This window comes from Trematomus bernacchii, unplaced genomic scaffold (genome assembly GCF_902827165.1).
Source record: "Trematomus bernacchii unplaced genomic scaffold, fTreBer1.1, whole genome shotgun sequence".
NCBI lineage: Eukaryota > Metazoa > Chordata > Actinopteri > Perciformes > Nototheniidae > Trematomus > Trematomus bernacchii.
The window spans coordinates 441,000-454,177 of record NW_022988082.1 but is presented as its reverse complement, the minus strand read 5'-3'; the positions used below and the strand labels follow the sequence as shown (position 1 = coordinate 454,177).

Below are 13,178 nucleotides of genomic sequence, written 5' to 3'. Positions count from 1 at the left end.
GGCCGCTTCTCACGTTTTCTCAGCCTCACTAGCACTCCGGCCCGGGACCCCCACTTTGTCTTCTTCCGGCGCAACAGCAACAGGTAGACATGGCGAATCCCCATTGTTTGACGGTCTCAGTGATATACTGCTGTCCACACAGTTTTTGATGTGTAGAAGTTCTTCTCTACTATATTGTATAGTAGAGTTGGTGTGGTCGGCTCCCATGTTGCGGACAAAGTTAAAAGCACACAACGAAATGTAAACAAACACTGAAATAAAACGAAAAAAAGGCAGAGTTGGAGAGGAGCCAAAGACACGGCAGCCATCATCACCGGCACAATCTATCCTTATGTTAAAGGGCCCATGTCATGGCCATTTCCACTGATCATAATTCCATTGTTGAGGTCTACTAGAATAGATTTATATTGTGCATTTTTCCAAACTCACATTGGTTTCTCATACAGCATCTCTGTAAACTACGTGTATTCACTGAATTTCACTATCTGCCTTTAACGGCTCGTTGTAGCTCCAATAGCTCCAGCCCCCACCCTCCCTGTGAGCACAGTGTGCTCTGATTGGTCGGGACGTTGTGAATCACGCTGAGCTCTGTGGAGGTGTTGTTTCCTTGTTTAGCGATACACAGCGAAACACAGCCAAACTCATCCTGAGCACACACAAAGTCACAGCCGAAGTAAAAACAATAAGTGTGGCTTGATATTGAGTAAGAAAAAGGTTGATAAACGCTGTGAGAATGGGTCTGCAGAGAGAATTTCGCCGCGATCCCAACTGTCTGTTATCAGCCTGCAGCCAGGGAGGAGAAATCAGCTGAGCTGCCTGCTCCCTGCACACAGATGTGTGTGTGAGGAAGTCCGTGGATTGGTCAATTTGGACCAATCAGCGGGGGCTTAACGTAACGGCTCCGCGGACGTAAAGTGACGGCTCCACGGATTGGTCCATTTCGTTCCGGGTACGGCTTCACATCATGCCGTACCCGGAACGAAATGGAAGAATCAAATGGACAATGACGTATTTCCAACGAGGCGTTTTGGGGAGGTATTTTCTGTGTTAGAGTTTTACTCGCTACAGGGTGTACTTTGAGGGTTTGTGACTCTGCACACCGTTTACATGCATAAAAACCTTAACACACAAGGGGACGGGTAATAACCGGAAAAGCATGACATGGGCCCTTTAAGTCAGCATAGCCTAAGGTTGGGGCACTAGTCAGTTTATCTTTGAGTTCTTCGAAAGCTGACTGACACTAAGATGTCCAAGAGCTTTGGTATAACCAGAGATGGGGTCGTTACTAAAAAAAAGTAATATATTACATATTACATATTACTTTAAAAAAAAGTAATATATTACACTACTTCGTTACTCTCTACATAAAGTAACTCGTTACTTTACTCGTTACTTTACTTGTTACTTTACTCGCAGGGCCGGCCCGCCCCTCCCTACAGGCAGATCACGCAGACTGCTAAAGTTTCAAATGTTCTCTTTAGTTCAGTTTCCATTGTCGCATAAGACTGATCCAGATAGCTCTGACCATGGCTGTCGGCTGTCCTCTGTCTCCTGCTATCTGTATTTTGCGCAGTATATCTCTGAACGATGCGATGGTGATTCCACTGTGCAAATGGGCAACATTACCTCTACTATGAAGGATGCTACAAGCCTGTCCATCTCTGCTTTGGTTACCGGTCCTCCAAATTCTACTTTGTGCCGCTTCGGAGTCTGCGGCGGCGACTCACAACATCCTCACTCTGGGTTCGGGGGTCCGGTGACTCCGGTCCTTAGCTATTAGCTTCACCTTAGCATGTGTTCTTTGTAGGTGTTTGTTGAGGTTTGACGTGGTGTTTGCAGCAGTGTATAACAGCTTCTGGCCTGGACACAGTTTGCACCTCACCGTCACATTCCTGTCTATTCTTCGGACGAACTCAAAATAATGGGCATACCTCCACCCCTCGAAAGTTATCGCTGACTCTGCCATGTTTATGCAGCACTGCAGGAGATGCGGACGCTCAAGTCGCGCAGATTACGTACATATAAACCTGCGGCGGAAACCCCTCTTGTCTGTCAGTATGATTATGACTGATTTTATAAAAGTAACGAAGTAACGCGTGTCGGGGCAATGTTAGTAACTGTAGTGTGATTACTGAATTATAAAATCAAATCAAATCAAATCAGGTTTTATTTATAAAGCACATTTAAAAGCGATTTTTGGTCGAGCCAAAGTGCTGTACATGTAATAAAAACACATTACTACAAAACACAATAAACGACAATAAATTACAACAGATATAACTTAAAAAACAAAATAAGAATAAAACACACGGAAAAGTCAGGAGTCATGCTCCGCTCTAACTAGAAAGCCAGAGAGAAGAAGTGTGTTTTTAGTTTTGATTTAAAAACCCCTAGGGTCTGGGCCGACCTCACATGGAGGGGCAGAGTGTTCCAGAGCCTAGGGCCAGCTGCTGCGAAGGCTCGGTGCCCTCGGGTTTTTAGCCTGGTCTTGGGCACTACCAGCAGCAGCTGGTCAGCAGACCTTAAAGCTCTGGCTGGGGTGTAGCGCTGGAGCAGTTCAGTTATATAGGCCGGAGCCAGCCCATTTAGGGCTTTAAAAACAAATAAAAGGATTTTAAAATCAATTCTGAACCGAACTGGAAGCCAGTGTAGTGAGGCCAGAATAGGGGTGATGTGGTCGCGCTTTTTGTGACCAGTCAGCAAACGTGCAGCAGCGTTTTGGACTAGCTGTAAGCGTTTGATTGAGGCCTGGTCCATACCCACATACAGAGCGTTACAATAGTCCAGTCTCGAGGTTACAAAGGCGTTAATAACCCTTTCTAAGTCTTTAAAAGATAAATACGACTTGGTTTTGGCCAATAGTCTTATTTTAAAAAAGCAGGATTTTACTACGGTGCTGACCTGCTTGTCAAATTTAAAAGTGCTGGTGAATGTCACTCCAAGGTTCATGACCGAGGGGAGGATGTTTTTTTTGATAGAGCCCAGAATATCAACCGGAGAGGCTGGAGGTTGCGGTCCAAAAAAGATGACCTCGGTCTTGCTCTCGTTGAGGTTGAGGAAGTTTTTGCTCAGCCAGGATTTTATCTCTGCTAAGCAGTCCATCAGCTGCTGTAGTGAGTGTTTGACATTTGCTTTGAGAGGCAGATATATCTGTACATCGTCGGCGTAGCAGTGGAAGGGAATGTTATGTTTTGTGAGTATTGAACCTAGGGGCAGTATGTACAGTAGAAAAAGGATGGGGCCCAGAATCGAGCCTTGGGGAACCCTTGAGGTAAGAGGGGCTTTGGCAGAGGAGAAGGCACCTAGCTGTACCGAGAAGCTACGGTCTGTCAGGTATGACCTGATAAAAGTAACGTGTTACACTACTCCGTTACCGACAAAAGTAATATTACGCGTTACTATAACGCGTTACTTTGTAACGCGTTACACCCAACTCTGGGTATAACCAACCCAGTCTCACATCTAAACGTGTAATAACTACGTTGGTCCACAACTTGGGACGTAGTATTTCTACAAAAACGCCTCTGAAATTGTAGGATCCCTACGTTTTTTTTCACCATTCATTTCCAATGGCTGGCATCTATGTCACGTGATCTTCAACTTTCTCTCCGCAGAAATAAAAAAACATGGCCGACCTTCGTTTTATTCTTGGTAGAATATGCCTATTTTAAGGTTAGTTTGGCCATTAAAATGCGTTTTGATGTCATTTGATGTGAGAAATATGAGTTGTTATTTCAGATTATGTGTGCAGTGGATGTACATGATCTTTAGTTTGCTAGTTATTATGAAGAATATTTCAGGAAATTGTGTAAATACAACGTTTTCATTGTTACCAAGGTGGTTGCTAGGGACGCTGCTATCGATATTATGTCTGTTATGTTGTGTAACTGTTTAATGGTGTTATCTTTATTGCTACCCCCTTCCCCGTCAATTTATAGTGTTGGTCCACAGCGCAAACGTATTAGTTTAACAAAATCCGCATCTAAAATTGTGGCATAGATACGTTATTTTCCCCTGTGCAATTCTCCAACCCAGTCTCACATCTCACATCTCACATCGTCATAAACACCGGAAACAGACGTATGCAAGATCCTCAGCTCGGTGATTGGACGGTTTAGCCGCAAACCTGAGCCTCACGCGCCTTTGGTTGGAACCGGGGCAACAGTCGCATGAGTTTCACGACCCAGCGACCGAAGGTTGCGGTGGTTCACTCCATCAGGGGGGGAGAGGCGAGACCACTGGGGGCGCAGGACATGCAGCTCTTGAGTCGGGTCAGCGACAGGTACCAGCCAGGTGCCGACCATGGCGAGGGGGCGTCGGGAGGCCAGGTGGCGAAAACAAGGTCCATATTCCGTGGGGAAAGGGCGGGGGTGCTGAGCCAGCTCAGGAGACCACGCTAGCCACTCTTTCACCCTGACTAGCCAGCCACTGTGTGTGCCTCGGTGTCTGCGTCTCCGGGGTAACCAGGGCCCGCCCCGCAGTAGGCGTGCAGGTACAACCGATAGAAGGGGGGAGGGGAGTTTGTGTGTCCACCCTGGCCAAACTTTGCTAAAAAGCCCACATTTCCCTTGATCTTAAGCAGCTCGTGTCGGTTGTAGACTAACAGAGAGTCTATGGTCCTTGTTACTGACCAAAACAGACACAGAACAAACACTAGTACTAAAGCAGAGAGGCTTGGACGGTTTTAAGTACCAAAGTTGATAAAAACTCATAGAATTCTGATAAGAATTCTGAATAAGGACCTGGGGCACGGTACACTGTAACAAATAAGATTGGCTGCAATGTTTTCCAGGTCGGATGCAGAAGACTAAAAACAAGGCTTTCAAAGGACGTATAATTTAATTTTGGTTTAGTCAAAGATGGCTGCAACTCCACCTCCTCGGCCTGTGCCTCGAGGAATATTAGTATTAATATGGCTGGATGGAGTGGCTTCAATTATGCTGACATATTCTTCATGTCTCAACCAAGTTTCAGTGAGACAGCATATATCAATATTATAATCTGATATTAAATCATTTACCAATATTGCTTTAGATGCTAGAGATCTTATGTTTAAGAGTCCACATTAAATCTTCCTGTTTTGTTGCACTGTATTAGTGGTTATATTTACTTTTATTAGATTATTATGTATGACACCTCTCTTAGGTTTTGCCTTAAATTGTCCTTGGGCAGACACACACACCGTTAATATTGGGTATTTTATTGGGTTCGGGATTCCTATGAATGACTGCCCAGGAGAGAGCGCAGAGAAGCGTGTAAGACTGCGACTCCGCGTCCTGGTCTCAACTCCAGTTTGTCATGGATTAAGTCCACAAAGCCCTAAAATATTTGCCGAAATGAGATCTGCACCTTCCAAAGTAGGGTGAATGCCATCTCTCTTAATCAGACCAGGTTTTCCCCAGAAGGCTGTCCAATTATTTACGAAGCCCATATCGTTTGCTGGACAATCAGTGCTGAAATGATGACATGCGACTATACATGTCGTCATTGATCAGATTGGGGAGGGTACCAGAGAAAATGACGGTGTCCGACATCAGCGTATTTATTCAGGAGTGCCCCCAGTTCTGCCGGCTGTTCTTGTGTTCCACCAAGGTGCAGTCGATCCAGCAGAGCTTGTACGTTACTATCAGCTCACTGGTCTTCTTTTCGGTCGATTGTCACTTCTTCATGGTTGGCAGAAGTTCGCTGAAACTTCACTTCACTAGCAAGAACCACGCCAAAAACCAGTGTGGTGTTTGTAAGTTTATTGAAGTAACATGTGAATGATATGAGGGGGGTGAAGGGATGTTCTGGGAGGACGAGCTGTGGTCCGTGCAGTGGGAGACTCAGAGTGGGGGTTCCGTCTCCGGCATGATCTGCGTGGGCTGATTACGGGCCCCCAGACGATACCTGGAATTGAATGTTAGTATACGCAGTATATAAATATGCACCGTTTAAATATAAATGGTGATGGGCAGAGGATGTTGGGATGTAGGGATGAGGGATGTAGGGATGATGGATGAGGGATGGAGGGATGAGGGATATAGGGATGAGGGATGTAGGGATGAGGGATGAGGGATTGAGGGATGTAGGGATGAGGGATGAAGTATGTGCCGTGATATGCCTTAAAGCAATTCCAGCCGGTGAGATAGGCTGACAAGGTGCTTGGGGCAAGGCTGTTGAGGATGGCTTCCCGTGAAGCGTGTGTGAGTAGTTCCAGTTGTGGGTTTAGTTGAATGTGGTGGCTGAAAACGGTGGGACTGGTATGGGATGGAGATCCGCCTCTGGGGCCGAGTTTCTGAATTTCTGAAATTGGAAACGAGACAAAGAGTCAGCGATGCCGTTCTCATGACCTGGGATGTGTGCTGCTTTGAGGATGAACTGGTGTTTGGCAGAGATTAAGGTGAGTCTGCGGAGGAACTGCATGATGGCTAGGGAGCGAGATCGGCCTTTGTTAAGGATCTCGACGACTGCGCTGTTATCGGTGTGGATGAGTATGGCTTTCCTAGACCATTCGTGCCCCCAAAGAATGGCAGCTATGATGATGGGATATAGTTCGTGAAGTGCGGATGAAGGAGAAAGCGTCTGTGAATTGAGAGCTGTGAACTCTGGGGGCCAGGTGGATGCGAACCATCTCCCTGCGTAGTAGCCGCCGAAGCCTATGGAGGGGGCTGCGTCAGTGAAGAGTTGGATATGCTCTGGTTTGGTAATGAAGTCGTCATAAAAGAAAGAGATGCCGTTCCACGAGGACAAGAAATCCTGCCAAAGGTGCATTTCCATTTTGCATGCGTCGTCGAGAACTAGTCGATCGTGGATGGAGGGAACTGACGCCGCTCTGTTAAGCAGGTTGGATAAGAAGGGTTTTGCTTGAGGTATTATGCGGATGGCGTAATTTAGGTGGCCGAGGAGGGCTAACAGCTGCCGTTTCATGCATCTGTCTGCCTGTAAGTAGTTTGACAAGAGGAGAGTGATGCGCTGTACTTTCTCTGAGGGTAGAGAAGCCTGGAAAGACATTGAGTCCAGGGTGATGCCTAGAAACTCGATGGAGGTTTTAGGCCCTGAGGTTTTCTCTTCGGACATAGGGATGCCGAGGTCTGAAAATGTTTGTATGAGTGTGCTCAGCCCGTGGCGGGGGGGTGAGGATGGTGGAGTGACGATGAGAAAGTCGTCAAGGAGATGGAGCATGTAGGGGAGTCTGTGGTTGTTTGTCAAGATCCAGCACAGAGCTTCTGAAAGGGAATCAAAGATTTTGGGACTGCTTCTGCAGCCGAATGTGAGGCGTACTGAGAAGTAATAGGCTCCCTTCCAGTACACTCCGAAGAAACGCCAGAAGTCTGGGTGAATAGGCAAGATCTTGAATGCACTGGTGATGTCTGCCTTAGAGAGCCATGCTCCGCGGCCTGCTGAGCGGATGAGGGTGATGGCGTGGTCGATGTTTGCGTATTGCATCGAAAAGTCTGGGCTTGGAATGACGCTATTAATGCTCGGGATGGCTGAGCCGTGTGGAGAAGACAGGTCTATTATGAGCCTCTTTTTCCCGGAGTATTTCCGAGTAGCTATGCCTATTGGACTGATGCGGAACACTGGAAAGGGGGGACTGTCGAATGGGCCTATCATGAATCCTTCTTTGACTTCTTTAGCCAGTAAGGTGTCAACGGTGTGAGGTTCTGTTAACGCGGACTGAAGGTTGTGGCAGATGTGAGATGTGTCGGGCAGTATTGCTATGCCTGGGTGGAACCCGTGGGAGAAGCCGTGGGTGAGAAAGTAAACAAACTGTCTATCTGGATGATTTACTAAGGCTGTAGCTAAGTTGCTTACCCTGACGGGTGTGCTGAGGTGCCGTACTAGTCAATCTGCTGGTGTAGTTGGGTTGTGAGGGCAGGTGCTCCTGGCATGAGCGCTGCCGCAGAAGGAGCAGATGTGCATGAGGCGGCAGCTAGAATGAGAGCAGCCTAAGTAATTGAAGTTGTTACACACCATCCTGCCTCCCTGGTAGAGGATTGGCCTTCCGCGTCTGTCGGCGCCCTTTGAAACGGGGGCATTGGCTGATGAGCGTTTGTATGCGGCCCTAGGGATGATGGGAGGTGGAGGTGCAGCAGGTGATAGGCGGTTGAAAGTTGAGGCGTTGCCTCTTGATGGAAAGGAGCGTGAGCGGGGTGGCTCGGGTTGTGGGGCGCTGACTGAGTAAGCTGAGGCCGGGTGGGAGGGGGCTCCGCATGATTGGCAAGAGAGGGATGCGCGTGCTGAGTCCAGAGCGCCCCAGTATGTTCCCTGATTGAACTGGTTGATGCGGCCGGCGGCTTGGCTAGCGAAGTGGATGTGGTAGGTGTAAAAACCTGAGCCTCCGAAGCGTAAGGCCATGTCGAGCTCTATGCGGAGGTACTCGTCTAACTCGGGTCTGCGTGTGGGGTAGACTGAGCAGATGACATCGCGGTAAAGGGAAAAAGCTAGGGCGAACTCTGCGGGGGTTAAGTCCTTAGACCTCTGAGGTGATGGATTTCGCAGCTGGACTAAACCGAAGTTGGTCTGCATTTTTTTTTTTTTTTTTTTAAACTTTATTTTAAATTATTAGGGCAGTACATTATATACAAGTTACATCAATAATACACACATCACACTAAGTATAAATATATAAATAACATAAGGAGAGCACGTTTTACTTATGAGGCTCAGTTAGGTCACAGACTCAAGATGCCCCATGGCAGAGTCTGGGATTTGTCCAGGATCTTTTTTCTCCTTAGTTCAGTAAGTATCTGTTTCACTATGGTGTTACTGCCGATTACTGTCTGGTTCAGTATCATTTTACACCTTGTTTTCCACATTTTCATACATGCGATACAAATTATCATCTGAAAAAGTTCCCTCTGCTTTATGCCCATCCCCTCATCTAGAATACAAAACATAATTGAGGCATATCTTACATTGAATACTAAACCGATGCCCCGCAGGAGCGACCACACCTCCTCGGCTCTGTAGCAGTCCATGAGGAGGTGCTGTAAGGTCTCGTCTTCCTCACAGTTAATCATGGGGCATGTTTTAGTTTTGATATAACAGCTCCATGAGACCACAGCTCTGACCGCAAGTCTGTTGACAGATATCAGCCACCTCACGTCTCTCATGCTCTCCGACAATTGTTTACATTTTATTAATTTTAAAACTTCGTTGTCTACATTTCCCTGGGCTGGCTAGTGTCGATGATTGAAGGCTGTAGTAGCTGAGCTAAGTCTACGTAGTTACCTAGGAGAATCTGCTGGCGCAAGACGAGGGACACGAGGGAAGGGCGATAGACTAAGGAGGCTGGCTGGATGGGTGGTGTTGCTGTGGCTAGAGTGTAGCTGGTTGCACAGGGAGGAAAAACATTTGGGTGTTGGGGATGGGGTAGGGAGGGGGAGGGGGAAAGGATAGACCAGTTGGAAAAGAAGGTACTGGGTAAGAGTCGGCTAATGGGTTAGCATGTAGCATGGCCCCTTGGTTTACTGGGTGGGACGCTGTTGCTACGGGGTTAGCTGCTAAAGGAGGAAGGTAAGCAGAAGCTGGGTAGCTGTGGACTGCTGAAGGTAGAGAAGAAGAAGGGATGAAGGGATGTATGTGCAAGGGGATTTTGTGAAGCCTGTGAGCACAGGGATGAGAGAAAGGTTGACATGAGCTGCGACATGTCAGACACAGAGAGAGCAGGCACAGAGGGCAATACGACCTGGCCCCCGCCAGGGGGTGCTGGTGAGTCGGGCTGTGTCCGTGGAGGAGGACGGAGGCCTGTGACGTCACGATCCGTGGTGCGCGCGCGCCGCGCGGTGGTTGGCTCTGGAGCGGGAAGAGCTGTGTGTCTCGTTGTTCTTGCCGTTGTGCTGCTGTAGGCTTTGTAGAGGTTGAACAGTCTAGCCTTGTTGTCATTTCGGTGAAAGTGGATGCCGTTTTCCTTCAGGAAACGTTGAAGTTGAATGACCGTCCACCTCCGTAGTTCGGGCTCCGTAGTTCGGGCTCCATAGTTCGGGCTCCGTTTCGGAGCGCGGCTCCGTCCGAGAGGCGTGTCGAGTGCGCCGCTGCGAGTGGCCGGGGGCTGCGAGCGAGGCAGGCTGCCGGTGGTGGGGAGATTGGAGCTGGCTGTGCCTGTTGTGGCCCCGGCTGTTTGCCCTCGCTGGTGGAGTAGACGAAGCCTGGGACCTGTCTGGAGTTGGAGGTATCTCGTTGGGGGAGCTTGAGTGGGAGCGGTGGCGGCTGGTGTGTGGGACACTGATTGCCGAGCGCACGCGGCTCCGTTCGGATGCTTGGCTTAGATCCGACTGCTGACCCGAGGATGGCGGGTAGCCGATGTCGAAGAGATCTTCATCTGACTCCGGCGAGTTGATCAGCAGTTCGGGATCCATGGTGAGTAGAATTTCTCGTGGTAGCGTTTGCTTGTGTTGAACCGTGACGACGCGCAGCGTGAATCACGGTCTGCCTGTCAGTCTTTGAAAGATGAGACAAGCGGTGGCCGGAAGTTTTTGCCGGATATAAATAGGGGTGGCCGTGGTTCGAGGCGGAGTTTTAGGCGTGGCTATGCTCCTGAACCTATGTTAACAATTTAACCTCATTTCATGGGGGTCACCCTCAACACACTGACTGAGAACAACTCGTCTTGTTCTGGAAGGTAACCAAGCATCCTCTTGTGAAAAGTGAATTATCTGGACTGGAAACACATTGCTGGCGGATGACACCAAAGTGGGGACATTACATTACATTACATGTCACTTGTTAGACGCTTTTATCCAAAGCGACTTACATACTCAATACTGTGGGCAATCCCCACAGGAGCAATTTGAGGTGAAGTGTCTTGCCCAGGGACACAACGACATGCTGACTGCAGTGGGGTTTGAACCTGTGCTCCCCTGATCCGAACACCAACGCACTAGCCCACTGCGCCACACACCTCCGGGGACAACGATCAAACCTCTGGACAGCGACGAGCTTCCTGGCTCCAACAGCATAGTAGCATCACAGTCAGACGTTCTCTTTTGCCCTCTAGCGTAGACTGTGGCGATTGATAAAGCAGGTATGTGAACCTTGTTTCTACCTGCAACCCTGGCGGTGGACCCTTTCTCGGCCAGTTCTGCCTCCTGTAGCCGGTGGAAAGCTCCTTTAAGACATGGTCCTACTGTGTCGAACTCTGCCAAAACTAGCTGCCTGCACCTTTTGACAATGTGCATACCAATGATGCCTGGGAGGTTTGATTCTGGTTCTTCTTCATCCTCATCTCGAACAATTAGGAAACCCCTCTTTGGAATGGTTAACCCAATGGTTTGTATGTCTAGCTCAACATAGTCAAGGTCAAGTTGAGGTAACCTGTTAGCTGGAACGTCACATATGTGACCCGCTCTATCGAAATCAGTCGGAAGTCGCAACGGCTAATTTCAAAATAAACGTGGATTTGAAAAAAAAAATAGTTTTTCGGGGTTCAGGTTTTTTGTTTGATTTTAAACAAACAAAGTCTTGCCTTTCAGAATATGAAACTTTTATTTCCAAAATCACACGATAAATACATGTTTGAAGCTTGTAAAGGGAAGATGACAGCTTTCACTCGCCACTCTGCTGTTCCGCAGCGCCGCTTCCCCTCCCTCTGCTGAAATTATGAATGTAAGGCGTATAGTAATCATAGATAACACGGCAGGGTCCGTTGCAGTTTGTTTTCATCTGATTTCAATTAAACAAAGTCTTGGCTTTCAGAATATTAAACTTGTTTCGGCAAATTTAGATGATAAATACAACTATGGAGCTTGTAACGGCATATTTACAAGCGGAGAACGGAGTAACTTGACATCACAGCAGGCATAACAACAGCCGGTGTTTCTCGTGAGTGTTTGCCCCGGGAAACAAACACAATACACACAAACGCAAAATGACATAAACACACACACGTATTCACAGACACTCGCAAGCTTCCCCCAGACCAGTAATCCAAACGAAAATATCTTCCCTCCGTAGTATTATGATCATTTGCTCCGCTAATAATCAATCAGATCGATGGATTCCAGAGAAGAGGAAACTTGAAAGGCCTTTATCTCAAAATGATGACTCGGTGACAGTCATTATATAATGTGACATATTTCGCTTAATATTTGGAGTACAAAAACAATCCTAATATCATTAGAAAGCTAGGAATCTCCTCTTTCCAACAGTGTATACACATCAAAATGTGTCTTCGGGTCAATGCGACTGATTTCGATGGAGCAGGTCACATATTTGGATATCCACTTCATGGCATGCGCCTACAGCGTTCTCTTAAAACCTCTCTTTAGTTAATGGGCTGGCCCCTGAGCCTTCTGACTTGCAACTCATAGCAATGGAGGGATCTTGTTTCCCTGTACTGAGGTGTGACGGTGGATTGCCTTTTGGCTTTGCGCTGTGCCGGGCACTGTCTGCCTATGTGTCCACATCTGAAACAGATTGGTTGACGATCTTCAGTGTACTTTGGCCTGAATTTAGTTTTAGCACTTTTGTCACCACCTTCGTGGACTGTACTTGTGAGCTCCCCAATACCTTTACCCTGCTGACTGATTACTTACTACCTCCTGTAGTGTTACTGTTAACTCATTCTGGGCATTGCTGGCTGAGCTTGTGTTTTCTGGAATCCTTCCTTCTCCCTCACTCATTAGGTTTCTAACCTAGCGATACTATCACCATTAGGTCTGTCTTCCTGACACCACGTACATCAAACAGAGTAACGCAGGGTTTCTCCATAACAACCTTTCGAAGTTCCCTTTGAAGAGCTGGGTCTCTGACACCTTCAATAAACTGATCTCTTAGAGCAGGTGGGGAACCTTTTTTCTCTCAAGGGCCATTTCAGTTTTTTCAACATCCTCCGAGGGCCGTACAAATTATTGACCTTAAAAATACTAAAATCCCAGCCCATTCATTTTGCCTTTCTTTCATGCTGTGCAAAGAAAAAGCAACCTCTTAATCCAGATATCTTGCCATGACTCACGCATGCATGCACGTGCACGGTGTGGCATGACCACCACAACAGAAAGATATGGACGCAAGATGTGTGAAACTGTATTTAGTTTCCTATCCATGTGAACATGTTTTGGGGGGGGACCTAACCTCCTCTAGGGGGGTCCGGGGGGCATGCTCCCCTGGGAAGATTTTTTTTTAAATGTTGAAGTTAGCATCAATCTGGTGCACTTTGAGAGCAACATTAAGAGATCTATGGATACATCTCTCAA

The 13,178-nt window shown here is 47.6% G+C and overlaps 2 protein-coding genes across 2 annotated transcripts in view; one reads left to right on the top strand and one right to left on the bottom strand.

Moving 5' to 3' along the window:
* Positions 1-6,207: 6,207 nt before the first annotated feature.
* Positions 6,208-8,511, bottom strand: LOC117474888. The gene is made up of 3 exons (XM_034120913.1): positions 7,957-8,511; positions 7,798-7,915; positions 6,208-7,706 (listed from the first exon to the last, which is right to left on the bottom strand). Exons 1-3 carry the CDS (start codon positions 8,509-8,511, stop codon positions 6,208-6,210), a joined length of 2,172 nt encoding a protein of 723 aa, XP_033976804.1.
* Positions 8,512-8,916: 405 nt separating this feature from the next.
* The window catches only part of tmem132a (transmembrane protein 132A), an 84,069-nt gene continuing 79,807 nt past the window's right edge, over positions 8,917-13,178 (top strand). The window contains exons 1-2 of the mRNA XM_034120911.1: positions 8,917-8,951; positions 9,240-9,310. Of these exons, the coding sequence (XP_033976802.1) occupies positions 8,917-8,951; positions 9,240-9,310 (106 nt within the window). The remainder of the gene's footprint in view (positions 8,952-9,239; positions 9,311-13,178) is intronic.

Coding starts and splice junctions, on each gene's coding strand:
- LOC117474888 (XM_034120913.1), bottom strand. CDS start 8,511: ATGCAGACCAACTTCGGTTTAGTCCAGCTGCGAAATCCATCACCTCAG. Junction 7,916..7,956: donor TCTACCAGGGAGGCAGGATG/GTGTGTAACAAC, acceptor CTCTCATTCTAG/CTGCCGCCTCATGCACATCT. Junction 7,707..7,797: donor ACCTCAGCACACCCGTCAGG/GTAAGCAACTTA, acceptor GGTTCCACCCAG/GCATAGCAATACTGCCCGAC.